At 32.6% G+C, this 21,365-nt stretch overlaps 1 protein-coding gene across 1 annotated transcript; it reads right to left on the bottom strand.

Moving 5' to 3' along the window:
- Window positions 1-1,168: 1,168 nt before the first annotated feature.
- On the bottom strand, window positions 1,169-17,508 carry LOC115454627. Its single transcript, XM_037439808.1, has 4 exons — window positions 17,144-17,508; window positions 9,061-9,488; window positions 4,636-4,811; window positions 1,169-2,119 (listed from the first exon to the last, which is right to left on the bottom strand). The coding sequence occupies exons 2-4, from the start codon at window positions 9,482-9,484 to the stop codon at window positions 1,925-1,927; spliced, it is 795 nt and encodes a 264-aa protein (XP_037295705.1). The 5' UTR covers window positions 9,485-9,488; window positions 17,144-17,508; the 3' UTR covers window positions 1,169-1,924.
- Between the last annotated feature and the right edge of the window lie 3,857 nt (window positions 17,509-21,365).

Raw genomic sequence — 21,365 nt, 5'->3', positions numbered from 1 at the left:
ACAGACGTACAAAGATACAACTGTCCATTTAATTAGTTTGTGTTATAATTTATCGTGCAAATAAATATTACCTGATTGAAAAATCAGACCTAGAAAAAATATCCACAGGGGTATAAATAAAAACATAATTTTATATTCACACGCAATTCTGTGTCCTTCTTCAAGTGGTAGACAGAGGCGTCACAAGTGCGTCCACTTTTCACCGAGCTAATTTTCCGTCCTATAAAGTGATTCCTCTTAGTAGTGGAGGAGGCCCATGCCCAGCAGTGGGACAGTATATAATAAGGACTGATATTATTATTATATAATTTAAAGTGATAGGGGTCGAACCAGTTAGGCACTATACAATAATCTTGATTTTTTAAATTTGGAATGCGTTTGTTTGAGATTTCATTTATTTTATGTGACTATCGCAGTAAGAATTTGTATCGTTAATCAATATAAAAAATAATATAAGCTATTGCATTGGTTTATTACCAAACACATCCCTCTCAATAGTAGAGGAGGCCCGTGCTCAGCAGTGGGCAAGTATATAATACAGGGCTGGTATTATTATTACCAAACACAGGTGATGCTATTAATAACTTCCCTTTATAATCAACATAATTTGTTCATTAAGTAAAGTTATGGAAGTTCTATGGTCTATAAAGGGCGACCCCCATATATTCATGAACTAATTAATTAATGTACAGTCAGCAACAAAATTAGCTAAACAAATTGAAAACTTCAAAACGTCTCTAAACAATATATTCAATCGAAATATTTTTTCTTTATCTTAAATAAATGAGAATGAGTGTTTATTTTTGTGAAAAAAAAGATCATTGATAGGTACACAAAAGTTTAAACGCGATTAAAAATTATGAACTCGTTCAGCTATTTTTGTGTCTGACTGTGTCTGAAGTCCGTGTGTGACTGATGTCCGTTAACACTATCTTTTGCTATCGTGGATATATTTATGCTGTCAATGATCACCCATAAGATTATTCACTTACGACCTAACGTCAAATACTGTTAAAAATTTGCTATAATTTTGAGATAGGTAGAAATAGTCACAATAATATTTCAATAATCAGAATACCTAATAAAAGCATAAAAACGACGCATACTTTTTTCATATATTTTCACTCATGAAAAACGGTTCGAACAAATAAAAGAATAAACAGCTTTAAAAATAGACGTTTTTATTATACGTACGTATTTGCTTAATTCAATAAATCTTAAATATAATTTATACACGAATAAATAAATAAATTACCTTAAATTTCTACCTTACTAAAATAAATATGTGGCTTATAAAATAACATTTATACTCAACTTTGGTAACATAACCATTGTATTAAATAGCAGCTGTTTTAGATACATTTCTATGACAATATTGTTTCTAGTTATAATATTTTTATTACTAATAAAAATAATATAATAAACTCTGATCTCTTTATCTTATTCAATAGACATTAACATATCGTTATAGGAGTAGAAGTCTTTGAACCAACGATATATATGTACAACGTACTAGATTTGTCGTTCCAAACATTCACTGTGTTCAACTGAATTGAACTGTTATCCATTCAAACTGATTTTAGTATGGTGTCAATATTGATGCTTGTGGCTGTGTACGGAGTGCGCTCATAATATAAAAACGCTAGTCTAAGTGCAAATTTGGATGTGAATAAAAAATATTAGTGAAGTAAGTAAAATTCCATCACTTCAATTTTAAGATTGTGGCTCCATCGTTGGCAGACGATGATTTTGCCAACGTCAAAGTTGAAAGTAGGAAAAGTTACGCAAATTTTTTATTGAATAAGTAAAATTATTTGTTATTTAAGTGAATAACAAATTAAGACATTGACATTTTGGTTAAATAGCTTTTAAACAAAGAGTTTATATGAACGTTCGTGTCTGATATACGTCAATGCTTTCAAATCTAAGCGATAGACCCTGGTGCCGTGACGTACATAGGCGTAGGACTGTGTCTATTTTTGGGCATAGAGTAGGCCCTATTAGCAGCCCAGTCTTTACCTCCCCCAGAGGAGTAGGAGTAACTGTTACTGTAATCAGAATTATAGTCGCTCGAATCGCTGCCTCCGAAGTATGAGTAGTGAGTCATCGGGTGGTGATGCTGAAATAGAAGAAAACGATTTAATTGTTATACAAAGTGACAATAATTAATACCTATATAAATACGAAAATTAATAAATAGAACGGAACGTAAATATAGAATGTAAGCCTATTAGGATATGACTACGTGCATAACACATTCGGTTTTTTTATACATTAATTACGTTTTTTTTTTCATGGCCAAAGTAAACATAGTTGCGTTTTTATAATTTTTATCCCCGAAGGGGCAGGACAAGGGGTATCTGGTGCATCCAGTTTCCACGAGGCGTATTCAGTACCATACCGGGCAGTTATTTCAAACTTCAGGCTGATACTGAATAAAAAATCCCAAAATCACTTTGCCCGACCAAGTCTTGTATTCGAAACCACTGCAGCCGAACCATAATATTATGCAAACGTGCAAAGTTTAAGCTTATACATTATAAAAAAAATAGAATTATGTTGTTAAATAATATGAGTACCTACCTAGTAAACTGTAAGTAAAAAAAATCCTAGTTCTATTTGATTACTACTATCATTGCTAGTTACGTAAAATTTTAAACGGTTCAAAACATAAACAAAGCTTCCATATCCATTGTCAGATTTAAAAATAGAACTCAATCCAATAACGTTACTCATTTCCAATCGATAAATAAAAATGAACTAAAAATAAACAGTAACATGCAATAGGTAAGTTTTTATCAACAATACATAAGTGCACGGATTAATATATTACTCGAAATGGCAACTGTCGGTTATCAGTAAAAGCTTCGCGGCATCGAGTGGCTGATAACGCTGTTTATTCTTCACCTTTATAAACCTAATGCATTTTATATACATTGAAAACTTCACATCCGTTTGCAAACTGATATGACCCCACTGCGCCTGATGGTGAGTGGAGTGGGGTCCAATAGATCGACTGACGAAAGATAATTAACCCTCAGCAGTTGAAACAATTATGCCGGCCTGATGGAACCGAATGTACACAGATTGATCCGGGAACGCGACGTGGGTCACTATGGCGGGTTTTAATACCTCGTGTACTGTGACTACAGTACACGAGGTACATCGAGGAGCTATCCGATTCGATAAACCCACCATAGTGGCCCACGTTAATGTGTGATGTGCAGTCCCAACAGGCCGGCACAATTGTGTCGACTGCCGAGGGGTAATCATCTCTCGTCAGTCGACATTCTATTGGACCCCACACGACTTACCATAAGTTTGCAGTGAGGTCACTTTACCATTTACTTCTAAAAAAAATACTCATGCAACTGGCTTTTATTTAAAACCACTTGATAAATTCTTTAAAAGAAATAAAACAATATCTATTGGCAAGTTTGTTTCTATACCACAGTTTGTTAAATTTTTATCTGGAAAAGTTGAATGTTTGTATCTGCAAAGTTGCGCTATTCGATATTTTCAATACCGAAGGTGCTTCCTTCGCTTTGTTTTATTTGACGTTCGTGACATAAAGTTGCAAACAGACTGATATTAAGTGCTTTATTCCGTGCCTGTGTTTTAATGCTTTTACGGTCTTTGTTTTTAATGTGTCTGAATTTCCTTCCAGAATTTGTGTATATTATTATAGCATAAATCGTCTATTCTTTATTGAGTGTAATTGACGTTAAATATACATAATATTATAACTTGCGTTTGAAAAAAATCCGAAAATAAGTATTTATTAGTAGTAGAATTTGTTTACAATAATTTATTTCCTCCCTCTAATTTTTTGCACTTGAAATAGTTTATAGAACGTTTAATTAAATCAATCCACCTTGAATACTGATTCCGAGAAATAAGCAATCAATTAAAAGTCATTTGTCATTTGTCAATACGTCATTTTCCCGATAGATCGAAAAAGCGATTGGGATCGTGTATTGAAAATGACATGTCATTTTACAAAATTACTAGACCAATTGGATAAGTGGCATTTCAATTGGAATTTTAATCCGTGCGAACATTTTCATTTGAAAATTTGATGACTTCATAATGCTTGTTGTTGTTAATTTGGTTTGCAACTGCGCTTAAATCTATATATTATTTTGCATTTGGTTACATTTTCAATGAATTTTGTCCAGAACTTGATATGATATGTAAACTATTTCAATATATTTTCTGAAGCCAGCAACCTTTTCCATTAAGCAAGTTTTTATGCGTGAAAACTTTCTACGCATTATCTTTCACGTCAGAGTTCCAAATGTCTGTTCAGCCCATAAATTCGAAAACAGTGCGATTGCTTTGTGCGTTCATCTATATCCAGAGTTATAGATCTTTAGCAAATAACAATCGCTTTAACAAACGTCTACATTTGTAAATAGTAACTTAGATTGCTTGAGAAATTATGTTATCATTAAGCAAGACTTAGATATAAGACACTACTGTTTGTTATTGAGTAAATTCTCTATAAGAAACTAAATTCTAATGGATGTATATTGTATGTAACAATCTATAAAAATAGTGAAATTAAAGCATATGAAAAAATAATCTTTAGACTGTTACATTGTAGAACCCATCATGGTAAATTAGTTTCTTTACCTTGCATGCCTTCAACGTACTCAACAAGCTTGGTAACAGCAAAGCAGCAATCAGCAATAGTTTCTTGATCAGCATCACCGCCAGAAGTACTGGTATCAGCATAAACTTGATCTTCATAGTAGCAAGCAGCGTCAGCAGTGGGATGATGATAGCTAACTTCTTCTTCTTACCACGAGCTGTCGATAGATTGAGGAAATATGTATTATTAAAAATATTCATATACTCGTATAACGCCTGAAACGTGTGATTTATTTTATAGTTTATAGTTAGACAATTTAAATTAGTAGATACAAGTCCTACACTTTATGGCACGCATGTAGACTCCATCAGCTGTGATCATATGTTTTGTGATGGTCAGAAAGCTATTCGTAACTTTGAAATAAGAAGTCCTCTAAGACATATATAATAATAATAATGTATTATCATCAGATAAAAATGTATATCAAGCACAAATAGTCAATATAAATATTTACTTAAATCATCAAATTTAAAAATATAATCGGTCACGGTCTTATTTCAATAAACAATTACATAGACATTAGTTCCGTAGTATTCGGATCACAGGTCGGGTCCCACGTTCCGACCTAATTGTTTCCGGTCCGATATTTCCGGACCGAATCTATTGCAATTACGAGTTCGATTGTCATTCCGAATGTCATCTGGCCAGCGAAAAATATTGGCCGTATTTTTAAGAAACATTGGCAAATTATCAAAGTATTATTTTGAGAATAAGATATTGTTTTTGGTTATTAAAGTGTGTTTCCGCTCGATCGATTTCAAAATGATTTTAAAAACTTGTATTATTTAATATCCCAAAGAAACAATGACTAAGCTAATGTTAACACAGTATTATAGTATACTTGTGTATCTAAAATTTGTATTGGGTAATCGTTGCATATTAAAGATAGTAATATCCAATATAATAGATGTTCAAATGTGATGAAGATTTCAAGATAAACGTCTCTTAAAATAATATTTTTTAAACTTAAACCAAACTTTTTGGCTTCTAATACACTAAAGAGGGTCCTCGATAACATGTTTTCCCTACTAAAAGGAATACCAATAAATGAAATAGTTTTGAAAGGGCCAAAGGGATTCACAATGATCCTGAAATCTTCTTCGATGATCGCAAGAATAGAACTGTAAGTGACAATTTTGAAACAGATTTTGCAGATATTATTATGATGTGAAGTACCAAAGTAGTAAGAAAAAAGTTATTGCTGAACTTACCTAAATATTTTAGCCGAATTTCTAATGAAATAATATTAAATATCAATCAAAATTATCAAATAGAAAATTAATAAGTGTACATTAAGTCGGAAAAACAATTGTTCAATGCTAAATTCATTAATTACCATTTAACGTCAAAGTACATGAGAATGAAAATTTATTTTACTAGTTTGATTTAATTTTGGTTTAAAGCGGGTGATAAGCCCTTTTAGTAATCAAACTTCCTCCGGCCTATCGTTGTTTGTGAACAAAGTTTTTAACTAAATAATCTCTAGAAACTTCTGCTAAGCCTCCGCTTAAACGCAATAATTACAGGTTTGTGATTTATGTAAATTGTTCTAAATTGTCTCTTGTCTCGGGTATTGGCAGATTAGGTATTTGAATTGGAAAAGCGAAAGTTCTACTTATCGAAAAACGGATCAGACATTCGGGTCACTGAGAACAAGAATTAACTTTATTGGATCAACCTCCTTACACGATTTGAAGACAAGAAATACGACACATTTTCTTATCTATAATTATATTATTATCTATAAACATTATTTTATATTTCGAAGACAAAAAAATAGGTTATATTTTCTTAGCTACAATTATATTATCTATAAGAATAAGAATGATTTTAAATGTCCATAGTAGCTACTGACCTCAGCTACTGATAAAATAATGTCACTCGTAACCTTCAAGCTATTTTAAATTTCGAACATGGCGCCGACATGACTTTAATAATTTTACGTAATCAGTAATTACAAAAATAATTTTATAATGAAATAAAATAATCAATAAATAACTAAGAATATATTATTTATTGATTATTTTATTTCATTATAAAATAAATAAATATTTTATTTATTAAGTTACTTTGAATCAAATATTCTTTGTGAAAAATTATCAATGTTTTTTAGATAATTTGTAAAATGGTTAATTGTCTTATTATACTATATGTTATTATTTTTTAAATTGTCGGGTAACGTCGCTTTCTTATTACTCTTATGATAACTGATATATGAAATTAAATACACATTGTCGGCGACACCCTGTACATGAAAATATTTTCCGCAGGTTCAAGTAGAAACAATTACATCTAGTTGACTGAACCTCAGATTTTAACGAATCTTAAAAAGAATCTGAATGAAACTTGGACACATATTGAACCCGGCGTCAAGAGCATTGTAACCTTGAACACCCCAGTCGCCGGCACAAATTGGCTCATGATGAAACATTGTATTATACCCCTTATTATACGAAGGGGAGAAATGAATATCGGTTGAGATTTTACGCCGTGATTTTTAATTCCTAACTACAATGGAGTAGGGAACTCCGTTATTATTCAAAGATTTTCTGAGACTATGGACTGATGCTCATTCACATGTCGATTTTTTTATATTACTTTGAAGAGACGAGCTTGTCTTTCGCCTGATGGTGAGCGATACGACCGCCCATAAACAGTAGAAACACTATCCAATACCTTGAATTATAAAGTATTGTTTCGTACTCGCCATCCTGAGACATGAGATGTTATGTTTTATTATATCTAGTAGTTACACTGTCTAGAATGTCCTTAAAACTGGAACACAACAGTGACTTCATACTGCTGCTTGGCAGCAGAAATAGGCAATGCGGTGGTACATACCCAGGCGGACTCTCACATATGAGAAACCTACCACCAGTATTAAAATCTTATGGCGTTATTAAATTCTTTCAGTTATCAAATTCTATTAAACCATTTTTGTAAGTGATTGCAAAGTATAATTTATAATAATATATGAGATAATAACTATGTTATCAAATTGAGACAGCAGAGGTGACTTACGTCCAGTGTACGAATAATGCAGTTGTTAGAGCAGCATGTCAACTTTTTTACGATTATTTTTTACAAAATAACATTAATAATTATATTATTATGTAGAATCTAACATACAGCATCACGAAGCAATTATATTTGTCTGTTCTGAAACGCAGTCGCAATGGATTTATGGTTAAACTCAAAATGAATTATTATCCACTACTAGGCACATAACCCATATTGCGCCATTTTAAACTGTTGATGCAGCATTAATTCATCCAATTTGAACGTTTGCTGTCAGTGCCAAAGCCTAATGAGTTGTGATTACGGGCTTTGCGGTCAGTCTGTATATTTACAACCGGCAGAAACCGCAACTGCTATGCCGCTTTCACCCTACTATGAAGAGATTTGTACTAAATAACGTATCGTTTCTGTGGGACAAGGGCGGTGTGTAACAAAATCTGTTTTTCCTTATTATTTTGCCACTGAAGTAGATTCATATTATTCGACTACAGTTTCTTTTTTTGTCCGTATAACATTACTTTGCATTAAAGATCGGTACAAGTACGTATACCAACCATGCTACGGAATGGACCTTATTTAATTTTGACTTCTCTAAATTTGTGCGCTTGACGAATTCAGTTCAGAACAAATAGTATTCGTAAACACACAAATAGCTGCTATCTTTAGCTCATACTAAAACTGAGTTAATAATTTAATACACTAGAAAATGCTATAAATATACCCGGCGACTACTGACTACTAGATATTACCTATTCCCTCAAGCAAGCAGTCTTAGTAAGGCATTTATATTGAAGAAGAAATAAATAGAATAAAGTACTTGGGAAATTGAATTTGCGTCAAGCACAACGAACGAATATTCAAAAGCGATGTCGTGGAAATTTCATGCGGATATTAGCAATATTACGATCTCATCATTCATATGATGAAATATTTAATAAATTTATTAGCTTTATAATTGAAAACATGATATTTCAAAAAGAGCGAAAACCTTCGCGATAAATATGGAATCATATTAATGACAGTAAACTTTTTTGCAAATTATAACTATAATCATTGTATATACTATAAAAATAAAGTGATACACGGAATATTTAAGAACAAATGTTTACACACGCTCGCCTTTTATTCAGGTAGGGGTAGGCAGAGGCACAACTGCTGTACTCACTTATAGCCGTGCGTATTCCGTCCCATCATATGATCATGAGGCGAACCCATCGCCATACCACCTCATTTCAAAATATATTTTATCTGCTTGATACGAAAACAGCGTTAAAATCGTTATGCAGTAACCAAACAATCTAAACATGCTATTAAAAATCCTACCACTAACGTTTCCTTTTAAATATTACGTGCATTGCTCAGAAACCTACTTCCCTATATAAACTCACCATCATCATTAACCTCGTCTTCAACAGTCCTCGCGCCGTCAGGAAGCGCGACCCTCAATCCTTTCATTTTAAAGAAGTCTTGAACCAGTTTCATAAAGTATTTCGCCAGTTCAGCCCACTCAGACAAGAAACTCTTTGGCTCATTAGAGAATAATTGCGCGTGTTCCTTTAAAGAGAGCTCTTTTATCGTTTCCTCGTCTAATGGTACAAGGCTTATCATCTGAGTCGCGTTTATAGTTGAGTTCTGATAGTCTTCAAATATAGTTTGTTTTGCTATTTTCAATGCTCTGTATTTGACGCAGGAGAGGGCCTCGCCTCTGAGGAAGCAGCCGTCTTTCACAAATCGCAGATAACCCTCTTCCGTTGAGTGGATGCTTTGGAGAATTGCGAAGATAAGGAGCAGTTGGGTGAGGTGTTGCAGCATCTTTCTGAAATTCATAAAAATGGCGTTATTAAAATTGGTGAGATTTATAAATTGTAACGGTTTAATGATTCATTTTATGACAGGAATTAGTTGTAGAGGTATTTTAGTCTAGTTTTTCAATCTAATTTATATATACCTATACTATGATCATATCATGTCAGTTAAAGAAATATATGACGCATATAATTTAATGGTAGCTAGAAAAAGAAGTTTGATATCTCCAGTTAATATGTAGGTATTGGTAAATGGCTAAGCTAATTAACAAACTTGAAAAAGAACAAATTATTTATGATAATTATATTATTTCATTGCGATACAGCACACTTACTCGTTAAAAGTGAAAATTAATGAAAAAAAAATGCAGGGATGCATAAACGGAAAACAAAAACATACACTTAGTATGCATATATTGCAAAAGTGGGGACATAAATACACATTTTAACGACTTGGTAATGAGTCACTTTCAGTTATTAGCTTCCCGCTAAACGGTTACAATAATACAGTGCAAACTTACAATTAATAATATTAAACATCGTCATAAATTTATTTTGTTCTATTTTATGGCACTAACGTAGATAATGTAGGTTTAAGACTAATTAGTTTTAATTATAATCGGCGATAGCCTAGTTGGTCGTGGAACGGACTGCCGAGACGAATGTCCGCAGGTTCAAATACCAAGGGCACACACGTCTGATTTTTCTAAAAAATTATATGTGTACATATTCTTTGTAAATTATCGCTTACTTTAACGGTGAAGGAAAACATCGTGAGGAACCCTGCATACCTGATAAGTTCTTTACAGGAATTTCGAGGGTGTGTGAAGTCTATCAATCCGCACTAGGCCAGCGTGGTGGACTAAGGCCTAATCCCTCTCAGTAGTAGAGAAGGCCCGTGCCCAACAGTGGGACAGTATATAATACGGGGCTGATGATGATTATGATAATAGACGCAGTGATTATAATAATATATCTATGTTAGATACAAAAAACCAGGTTTTGTTTATCGGGATAAAGATCCCACTTTATATTTTACCTGGATAAATTGGAGCCTTTATTTTAAGTGAAAACTTCATTCAATTTCATTAAGTAGTTCTTGCGTAAAGGAACATATAGACAGAAAAACATACTAGAAAGATAGTTTTGGCTTCTGTTGATATAATAAAAATCTCCTATATTTGTTTTACTTTAAATCAGCCTGTTTCAATGTTATTACATGTACTTGTAAGATTGCCTCGATGGCGTAGCTCTATTTGTACACGGTACAAGTACGACTACTACACTGAGGTCCTGGGTTGGAATCTTAGGTCGGGCCATAATAAGTGCGACTGGGTTTTTCCATCTTAAAAAATTACTGAGTCGCAGCTTGGAGTCAGGAAGTTGGCGGTGTGATACCCCCGGGCCTCGGAAAGCACGTAAAGCCATCATTATAATATAGATAATCCCAACCCTTTATTACATAATATCGTGTTATTAGGGGCCAGGGCCCCAGGGCTCAGGAGCCTAGACAGCAACTGAGAGGGTTTAGACCTTAATAGGGATTGGCGGCTAAGTTATCAAAATTTATGGAAGCTCACCTGTACACAATAAAAATTGAAACCACAACAAATTATAATATATTTTAAACGTTCCTGTATTCATATGTCGTGCATGCTGCCTTTATAAGTAGGGCAAATATCCGGCCACGACTATGTCGCCTGGCTTTCCAATAATTAAACGTATAGCCGGCAGTAAGCCTTCATTAAGGAATAACTTATAATTGTGATTGCTACTTGACTGTGTAATGAGTTTAACGCTACGAACGTTCGGTTATTTCTATTGAGTTTTCCGGATTAGTTATAAATTCTTTTTTTTTTAGTTTTGTAAGGCTTTGTCGTTTAGACTATATTGTCTAATAAAAGAAGAAAGGGAAATTTGTCTGAATTGGATCAGGACACATGATTTGGAGTATAGTCAAGTTTAGTATATTGTTTAATTTGTATATTTATTGTTTTCCTTCGCTGGCTTAACAGAATTTTTTGTGTCTTTATTAGTAAATAAATTAATAAAAGAACTTTTAAATACGTTGTGATAATATATAATCGAATTTTATAATAAAACTAGGTTTTGCTCGCTGTTAAGCCCGTGAAAAAGATGTTTACGGATAAAAGTTGGGCTTTTTATTTTCCCAAGATAAAATTGAGCCTATATTTTATTTTTGAGCTCTAGAATTACATTCATGAGAACTCAAACTAATTAAATGTAGCAGTTTTTGCGTGATGCATGTACAAACATACAGACAGAGCGACGAAAATTCGAAAATCTATTATTTTAGATTCTGTTGCTCTAATAAAGATTCCCATATTAGTTTTTCTTTAATATCTATAATATGATATACACATCGGCCTGTTACAATTTTATTCATTTGTGTGAAGATGTAAATATGTCTTTATATAATTATCATCTGTTTTAATAAATAATAATACATGTATTAAAATAGCTGCCTCGGTGGCGTAGTTGTACTGCATGCGCGGTACGGTAGCGCTCTGAGGTCCTGGGTTCGAATCCCGGGTCGGGCAAAGTGATAATTGAGTTTTTCTGCTCCGTATCAGCCCGGAGTCTGGATTTGTGCCCGATATGGCGATAGGCTCGCCCCCTATCACATCATGGGACGGAACACACTTGGCGAAAAGTGGGTGCCCTGGTTGCACCTCTGCATACCCCTTCGGGGATAAAATGCGTGATGGTGTGTGTGTGTGTTAAAATAGCATTTTTAGAATTTGACTTGGATTTATCATCAAATTTGACTTCTGTTTCGTTATGGCACCAAATAGTCAAGCGATGTGTGCGTGACCCTTCTAATCTATAATTCAATGTGTATGTTTTAAGATATTAAAGTTGTTTTTATGTAGTCTTCGCTCTTGGAATCTGTCTATAGTATATCGCCAACATGTACCAAAATCAAATTGAAACCGCACTGTATATCACATGAAAACAAGGTATTTGCCATGCCAAGATAATAAAAAATAATAGTAACAAGAGGCAGTGAGTTTTAAATTACTTTGTACTCTACTGTATTTTATTAAGAACCAAATTAGAACCGCATGTCTTGCAAGTAATTAAGCCAACATTACAGGTGGATGAAACTTTAATTAAATATACTTATATCAGACATTCCTTGTTACTCTAACATAGGTAAGTCAATATTTGCGATTTTAAAGAAAATACTTTAGAATATAAAGAGTGATGGCGTAGTTGTATTGCGTGCACGGTTCGACTCTCTGAGGTCTCGGGTTCGAGTTCCTAAGTTAGAAATTTTGTACCCAATGTAGCAACAAGGTCGCCCACAATCACATCATAAGACGTAACATTCATGGCGAATAGTAGGTGCACTGGTTGTGTGCCTGCTCCCACGGGGATAAAGGCGTGATGTGTTTGTATGAGTGTGTATGTGTGTGCGGGAAAATATTTATCCCGGAAAACTTTTTCATGCGGGTGGAACCGAAGGCATAACCTAGTTCTTACATAAATGTCATCGATGGTTGCATGCCTGCGCCCACGAGGATAAAGGCGTGATGTGTTTTTATGAGTGTGTATGTGTGTGTGAGAAAATATTTTTCCCGGAAAAACTTTTTCACGCGAGCGGAGTCGAAGGCAAGCTAGTTCTTCATCGATGTATTCTCATCGAATGGCGAGTACTTTGTATAAAAAGTTTACTTACAAAAACAAATTAGTTGCAACCGATCGATTGCTGCGGTCAAACATTTTAAGCTGTGGTTGTTTAATTTTCTCACGCGCGATGATAAAAAACTGTACCTACAAAGCTTTGCGATAGTCTTAATTGCATTTAATTTTTATTAAAATAAACATATCGTTTAAACACATACAACTATAAATAATTATTGCTTGAAATCACATGTGTAACGTACAATGAAAAAAAAAATATTTAGAAATAATCTAATAAAATTATTTTTTGCTAGTAAATCTAGTTATAATGAAACAAATAAGAATTTGCACCACTATACTAGGAATATAACGAGGTTTACAGCTATTATTTACATAACGTCTAGGATCCAGATCAAACAACTATCCTTCAAACAAATATTTGGAAACAAGAAACTTATTATAACAACTATTAAGAAAATTAATATTGACATAATAATTTATTTATTTAAAGATCTCCAACAAATAATAGGATATCACAGCTACAGTGAATAAATAACAATACTAAAATATAATAAATAATAACCTGTCCTATATTAAACATTGCATACTGCTAAATACACGTCTCCTTTACTAAAGGTAGGGTTAGGTGTACATTTTATATGTTTCTACCCTCGAAATTCTTATGGAGAATTTTCAGTACGTGTATATTAACATAACCTTTTAAAATTCGGGTAACTAACCTAGCACTAGCTATATAATGTATATCATAACGACATTGTTTATAAAGCGCTTAAGATTTGGACAATAACTACAAAGAAAAATCACGTGAATGTTCTTTTATCCTGACGCCCTAAATAAACCGAACTAAATAATAATTTAGTCTAATTATTAGATCAAAACAAAAACAAACGAATTCACTTCACCAGCGCAACCAAGGATAGCACTTTTCATCATGTCTATACCTTGGATAGAAAGACGGCGAGCCTATCATATTAACTACACATACCAAGCTCCAGGCTGATACAAAAAAAGAAAACACTATCATTTTATTCAAGAATCGAACCTGGAACCTCAGACTGATGGTGTACAGCGCTCGCAGTACAACTACACCATCGAACTGTTATAATTATGTTCACCGATGGAAAAGCCACACTCCAACGGCCGCTAGAATTATAACACACAAAGATTTCTAAGATTATATAAAGCGGATATTGAGAAAATTGTCATACAATACTTTGCACTCATGCAATGGTCACTCAATCTACTGTGAAATAGCAAAACAACAATGTAAAATGCTTCATATTTTTTCTATGTCTTGATTTGCACGTTTATACTGCGCATATTAGCACACTTTCTGTAAATATATTGTTTTTGAATTAATGTCTAAGGCGTTGTGACATCTTGTCATACGGACATTTCAAATAAGGCACCTTATTACCAAATGGTAATAACTTTTGGAACAAAAATTTGGCCCTGATGTTCGGTCTATAAGTAACTATACATTATAAAGTCTTATTATCTACACCATCTTTATTTCCCAAATGTGCGAGGAATGGGTTACATGTCTGCAGATTCAAGTGCCACTTGAGCGTTCCATAAATCCTACTTGCAAGTTCCCAACTAAAAACATTACCCGCCACAATCAATAACAAACTCAAAAGTGCAGTTCACCGCGCGCTACTGGAGCATTATAAAATTAATTTGCCGTTTTACTTTTCTTGGCTCATTAACCTAAATAAATCTGAACGAAATTTGTACTGTGGTAATTGTTTACTGTTAATATTTTAATGCCATGGCTTAATAGTATTTGTTCTGTTCTTCTATAATTTATTTTAGGTATAAATATGAGATTCAGAGAACTTTTTTGCTAGTCAATTCTAAAATAACTATACTGTTGTAAGTAATCTATATATATATATAAAAGTGAATCTCTATTTCCCTTGGTCATAGCATCACGCGTGAACGGGTGGAACAATTTCGCTAATTCTTTTTTTGTTGTATTAAATATTATCAGAAGAAGGTTCTTATGATAGAAAACAAATAAGAAAGTTGAGCGGAAAATTAGAAAAGTTAAGAAAACTTAACGAAAATATTAATTTTATATAACTGTCAATTGTTTGAAATAACTGTCAGCGATTGACAGAATGCGACCTGGAAATTCATAGTTAAGACGGGTCGGGACGGACAACGTCTGTCGGGTCAGCTAGTAAATTATAAATTGGCGAAACATCCATACAAGACACCTACCGGCATCCCTTTTGAAAAATTTCACCCTTCACCACTGTTATATGTATTGGCCTATATATATAAAAAGTTACCAAAATTACTGATCCAATGTCATTCATGAACACTATGAATCATATCGAAAATATATTTCTCAATCAAGGACCAAAATTAAATTAGCAATTCATTTACATTTATATTGTCTGATAAGCTCTGTAAATTAATGTGGTTTCGGAATTATTTGTATATTATTAAAATAATATATTCGAACAGTACTGCAGGATTACACATATAGCTATGAATTAAAATTATCTTAACACTTAGCAAACGTAGTGGAAATTTGTAATTAAATGCGGATTACGAGTGTGTACTGATGTTAATATTTTATTAAAATATTAATTGCAAATTATTTTCATTATTCGTCAAATTGTGTATGGATTAATAACGTGGAATATTGGATGTAATCTATAGCTTAAGGCGAGTGCTCTCTGGCGATTTGCTTCCGATCGCATATACTGGTATAAGTGCTCTAACGAACGAAGATGGCAAATTCTGTATTCTTACTTGCTATCTTCCTATTGCTCACAAGCACTAGACCTTTTTTGTAAATCATCATTTTGAAAATCATCTTGTCTCCTAAGGGGGTGATCGTGAATAACATCAGACATGTATTTTAGATACAAAGATATTGGAGAGGCTTAAGATTTTACTTTTATCGAAAACTAGCTTTTGCTCACGGCTTTGCCCATGTAAAGGGTTTTTCCGGGATAAAAGTCCCGCTATATATTTTCCCGGGATATAAAGTAGCCTATAGCCTACCCAGGGTCTTAAACTATCGCCATACTAAATTTCATAAAACTCCGTTTAGTAGGTTTTGAGAAAATCTATAGAATACAGACAGAAAAGGGGACCTTGTTTTATAACAATAATATAATATAGATAGGTAATATATAGATAGGTAGTTACAGAAGTCAGTTTTTTACAAAGTTTGGGGTAGTCCGCTTAATATTTTTCTTACATCTTATAAAATTTCATAGAATATAACTAAAACACTGCTATTATGATTTTCTTTCATTAGCTCTACGAAACATCACTAATAGCCGGCAACACTTTACCGTTAATTACCTTCAACAGTTTCCGAAGTGCGGTGTTCGAAATATTAATTTGGAACTTGGCACAGAGTTCTTAATAGATCGTTCTGGTGTAACATAAGTTACTAAATTGTTGGTGCACTGATGGTCCTGTTGATTTAAGGCAATTTAGAACAATATATTATTTTAATTATGACTTGTACAATATTGAACAACATAGAAATAGAGATTTCTTATGTTTACGCGAATGTTAGACATTGGAATAATATTATCAATAGCTAAAACAATTTAAAATTTGGTATAATTGGAAATTATATAATTATAGCTAGGTTTTGTAACTTTGATTTTTCGGCCGACCAATAACTCAGTCCCCCCTATAGACTGCAAAGTCTTTTACATCAAGTTTTATTCCAGTAGAAATAGAGTTCCATTTCATATAAGAACAATGTTTTAACATGTGACAAGGCTTTGTATTAGTTATTCGAAATATACCTCTATTCCCATAGAGGTTGGATACACTTTGTGTGAACTTGTCTTAAGTAGTTTGCCGATTGAAAATTACATTTGTGGTAACGTAACGATAGGAAGGTAACTGTTCTTAATAATTAAAGCGAAATGTTAATATATTTTTTATAAAAAGTTATTAGTAAGATTTATGAAAAAACAGATTAATATTTAAAAAAAACCTAAACAAAAATACTTACATGTAAACACAAGACACTCAAATATCCAAATCACTTCACTTTGAAACTTCAAATGAATTTTATGATTCCAAGTTTAATTGTAATAAATTCGAAAGTTTTTCAATTTTAGATAAAATCCGTTATTTATAAAATAATTTTATATTGCGCGCGCGACGACGTCCGTCAGATCAATGTCAAGCCGGCGCTCCTGATTCGGTATATAAATGATCTACAAACGATCTAAAGCCAATGTAGTGGAACAAAGATAATACGATCCGGATGATTTCAAATTGTAACGCGCTTTACATTAGCAGTCGGTTTTACTTATTTTTTACGCATATTTCTAAGATAAGAATATCCTATGCAAAGTTGGCATATTTTAACATTTGTACATGGTGATTTGCCGTTGCTTATTTTTCTTCTTCAGCCTGTGGAAGTCCGCTTGCTTACTTACCGTTTCATAATCTACATTTCTACCTTCGTAATAAATAAAAAACACAAAACATAGATCACTAATTTGTTCTTGCACTTTTTTTGTGGAACATGACGTATATAAATTAAATATGGAAATTAGTATCTCAAAGCTTACATGAAAACCTTTGCTGTCAAATACATAAAGTAGGCTCATTATTGCGCTAGATCGACATGTCGGTATCAGATGCATAAAATTAAATTAATTTTCATAGTATGTAAAGTAAAAAGTAATGTTTTAACAGTAATAAATGCTATAATGCCTCACATTTCATAAACATACATTTTTGGCATAAATTTAATTATTCAGTTTATTTTTTACATCATTCTTTATATGTTTCATAAATTAATAATCGGCCTGTCGAAAACGGTAAAAGTAAATAAATATTTAATATCTTTTTGGTCAAATATGTTATATACGCAAATATTGGTTTTGTATTTGGGTGGCATTACATATACTTTGCACATGTCGATCCCTATATCGAAGTTCTCTGTTTTATTATTCACTAGAGGACTCAGCAGACGTTGTCCTACCGGAGACCGCCTTCTACGTGAACCGCATTCTATGTACTACATTTGATCTTTTAAGTCTCAATAATAGCGCCACCTATGCTTCAAGCTTGAACTAATTAAAAATTTGTAAAATTTTTCACTGAACACGGTTATCGGGTGATTTTGGAGATTAGTGTTTCCAAAAAAATATATTTTCATACATCCAAATTGCTTATTCTTCCCGTTGAAGTTTAAAAATTATTTTTAGATACGAATCTTTTCTTGATAGTTAGGGACAAAACAAAAAAGGATTTAATTAAGCCGGTCGAGCCCTTCTCAAGTGATGTTCTTACATATATGTATGTGGGCAACCGATTTTTCTTTAAGTATGACCACATTGGTTGAGTAGGTATATTTCCTTCTATTACAGAAATATATTATTAGTTATTAAAATATTGTTTAACTTGAAATACTTACTAGTTGTTGCCTGCCGATCAGAATTTTTTTTTCGAAATAAAAATCACAACATAAAATTTTCGGGAGTAAAAACACTTCTTGTTAACCCAAAATTTAGCCTATGCGTTTTTCAAATTTTATCAAAATGTATATAGTAAAAATCCAAACATTTACATTTTTAGTATTGTTAGAATATTTTCTGTGAGACAATGACATTAGGGTCGAATCCATGCAAACAGGCTCTTCTCTGACCACGAATAGTTATCCCAAAAACAAAACAATAATAAGCAACCAATTTGCCCCCCAACGGCCATCTTAGTTCGTCCCTACAGTAACATAATAAGATAATTTTCCCCACGTATGAAATTTCACTTACATTTTCTATATAAGTTACACATAAGGTCGTTGGCCGTGTTCCTGTTGAGTGCATTGGAAAATGTAAACATATGGTAATAAGGAGCAGTTTTGTGTAGCCCAGGAGCGCTATAAAATTGTAGTTTGGGTAGTGGATGAGAAATATTTAAACACCGTTTTTATCATTCAGCATCGGAAAGTAAGTATAGGGTCTAAAAATGTGAGGGTAGTTTTCGGAATAAGAATTCATAAGTTATAAATTTGGATGAGGTATGAATAATACGTGAGTCCTTCGTAATGGCTTTATTTATTTCTAGCCAAGAATTGACAACATTTCAAAATGTAAACGTGCCTAAAACAAAAATACCCTTTCTTAATTTTTCTACTCTGAGTTCGATTATGAATTTTTAATATTTTTTTAATACTTAATTTCGGAGAAAAAAATTAAAAACCGAAAAATGCTTGATGACGTCACATATACGGTTGAATGAAATAGTTCCTTGGTCCACCTTATTATTTATTTTAAAAACTAAGACACCGTCATTTTTCAATGCCAAATGTCAATATTACAATAGATTCGTCACAACTGTCACTTTCAACGAGAGAGACAGAAACAAAAAAAAACTGTCACTTCATTTTTTTTTACTGCAAAGCAAAGGTCATTGCGTTTTGAGCCGTATATGTGACGTCATTTGGAGCTTACGTCGTTTTAGAATAAAACAAAATTCAAAGTGAAAATCATGAATGAAAATATCTGCATTTCGAAAAAATAAAAAATATGGGTCTCATCATTTTAGATCTAGTTTCATAAAATATAAACATTTTGGTATGTTGAAAAAATGAAATGTTGTCAATTGCTGTTTAGCGAACCCTAACCGATATTAAAATGCATAGTACTTAGTTCTAATAATTTCGAACAATATATATACATTAAATTATTATATACCTATACAGGGTGTCCCAGAAAATAGTGTCAAGTGGAGGTCTAGATATAGAGCACCCCTTGGGGTATCCGAATCACCACCATGTATGTTCCGCTATTTTTCATAGTTTTCGAGTTATGCATATTTTTCAGATTTTTTGACAATTTTCGATTTGAACGATTCAATGTTTTCTTTTTAAAAAAGTAGAAGACTTATTCAAGATTTTTTTGTGGCAACAAAATTTTCATTAGTTGTACTTTTTTGCTAAAAAAATATCTATGAATATTCGTATCATTGCTTTGTCAAAAAACAATTGTCTACACCATATGGTGTGAAGCATATTCTCATCATTTACAGAAATACATTGTGAAAAGTTGTGGTAGTTTGCGTGACATATAGCCCGTCTAAACAGTCTTGCTGACGCACCTGGGACTTTAATTAAACGACTTAAGGCACAATTACACTATTTAGATTCTAAAGCTCGATAAATAGCTACATTCAATAAGATAAGGTTGTATTTTTATAGACGAAATATTTAAAAGAGAGTTACTCCAGTTTATTTAGGATTGATTCTGCAATCATCACATAAGTTATTTACATGAAAAATGCAATACAAAGAATAAGAATACTTTTGTATGGAAATTGGTTGATTTCTCTATTCACTTAGTTAAAATTTACTTTAAACGTAACTTTTATGTGACGATTTAAAAATCAGCCTTTGAATACATTATAACAGTATTTTTCTGTTTTACGACGAAACTAATTTATTTGTAAAAAAAAGAGATATCTGAGCTATTTATCACAAATCTGATAAATCTAAATAGTAAAACTTTTAACCATTACCTTCCTATGTGAACGAGCCTTTATAATCTACTTTTAGTATTCATCCACAACAGTATTAATTATAGGGGCTTGTTTTACAACTGAGTAAATGCTATTCGTCACATTTAGTCTACCAAACACAGAAGTCACATTGAAATCTAAGCTAAAATAAAAGGTAATAAAATGAGTATTATCTAAATTATTAAATACGACGTATACATATTTAATACGATAACTGCCAAATAAAATTGATTTGACATTTGTGAAGCAAGCCCTCAAGCCCTAGCTCTTGAAATTAATTAGTTAGATACTTTGACACAACAAGAGCTGTATTTGCCTCATTCTACTAATTTAAGTACATACATACATACATACATAGTATCACGCCTTTATCCCATAGGGGTAGGCAGAGACTATAGATTACCACTTTGCACGGTCCTGGCATACTCCTGGCATACTTCTAATTTAAGTAGGTGCGTATATGTTCAAATTTGCTAACCCATAAACTACTGAATGGTTTACTATAAAATTTATCACTAAGATAAATACTTTGATTAATATTTTAACTACTTTTTATCAACGAAAAGGATACGATGGGAGCTTTATATTATAGCAGCGGGGTAAAATTAGCAAGTAAGAATATAGTTAGGAAAAAAAGGATTCTCTTTTTAATATAGAATAACAATAGTAACTGTGTTGTTATATTTAGGTGTAATATAAACAAG

Source organism: Manduca sexta, chromosome 18 (genome assembly GCF_014839805.1).
Source record: "Manduca sexta isolate Smith_Timp_Sample1 chromosome 18, JHU_Msex_v1.0, whole genome shotgun sequence".
Classification (NCBI taxonomy): Eukaryota; Metazoa; Arthropoda; class Insecta; order Lepidoptera; family Sphingidae; genus Manduca; species Manduca sexta.
The sequence above is the reverse complement of the archived record's forward strand: the minus strand, read 5'-3'. Positions and strand labels throughout refer to the sequence as shown.

Excerpts from the sequence above, each read along its gene's own strand:
- LOC115454627 (XM_037439808.1), bottom strand. The coding sequence starts at position 9,484 with ATGCTGCAACACCTCACCCAACTGCTCCTTATCTTCGCAATTCTCCAA. Across the intron at positions 4,812-9,060 it reads AGACGAGGTTAATGATGATG|CTCGTGGTAAGAAGAAGAAG; the intron begins GTGAGTTTATAT and ends ATCTATCGACAG. Across the intron at positions 2,120-4,635 it reads GTACGTTGAAGGCATGCAAG|CATCACCACCCGATGACTCA; the intron begins GTAAAGAAACTA and ends CTTCTATTTCAG.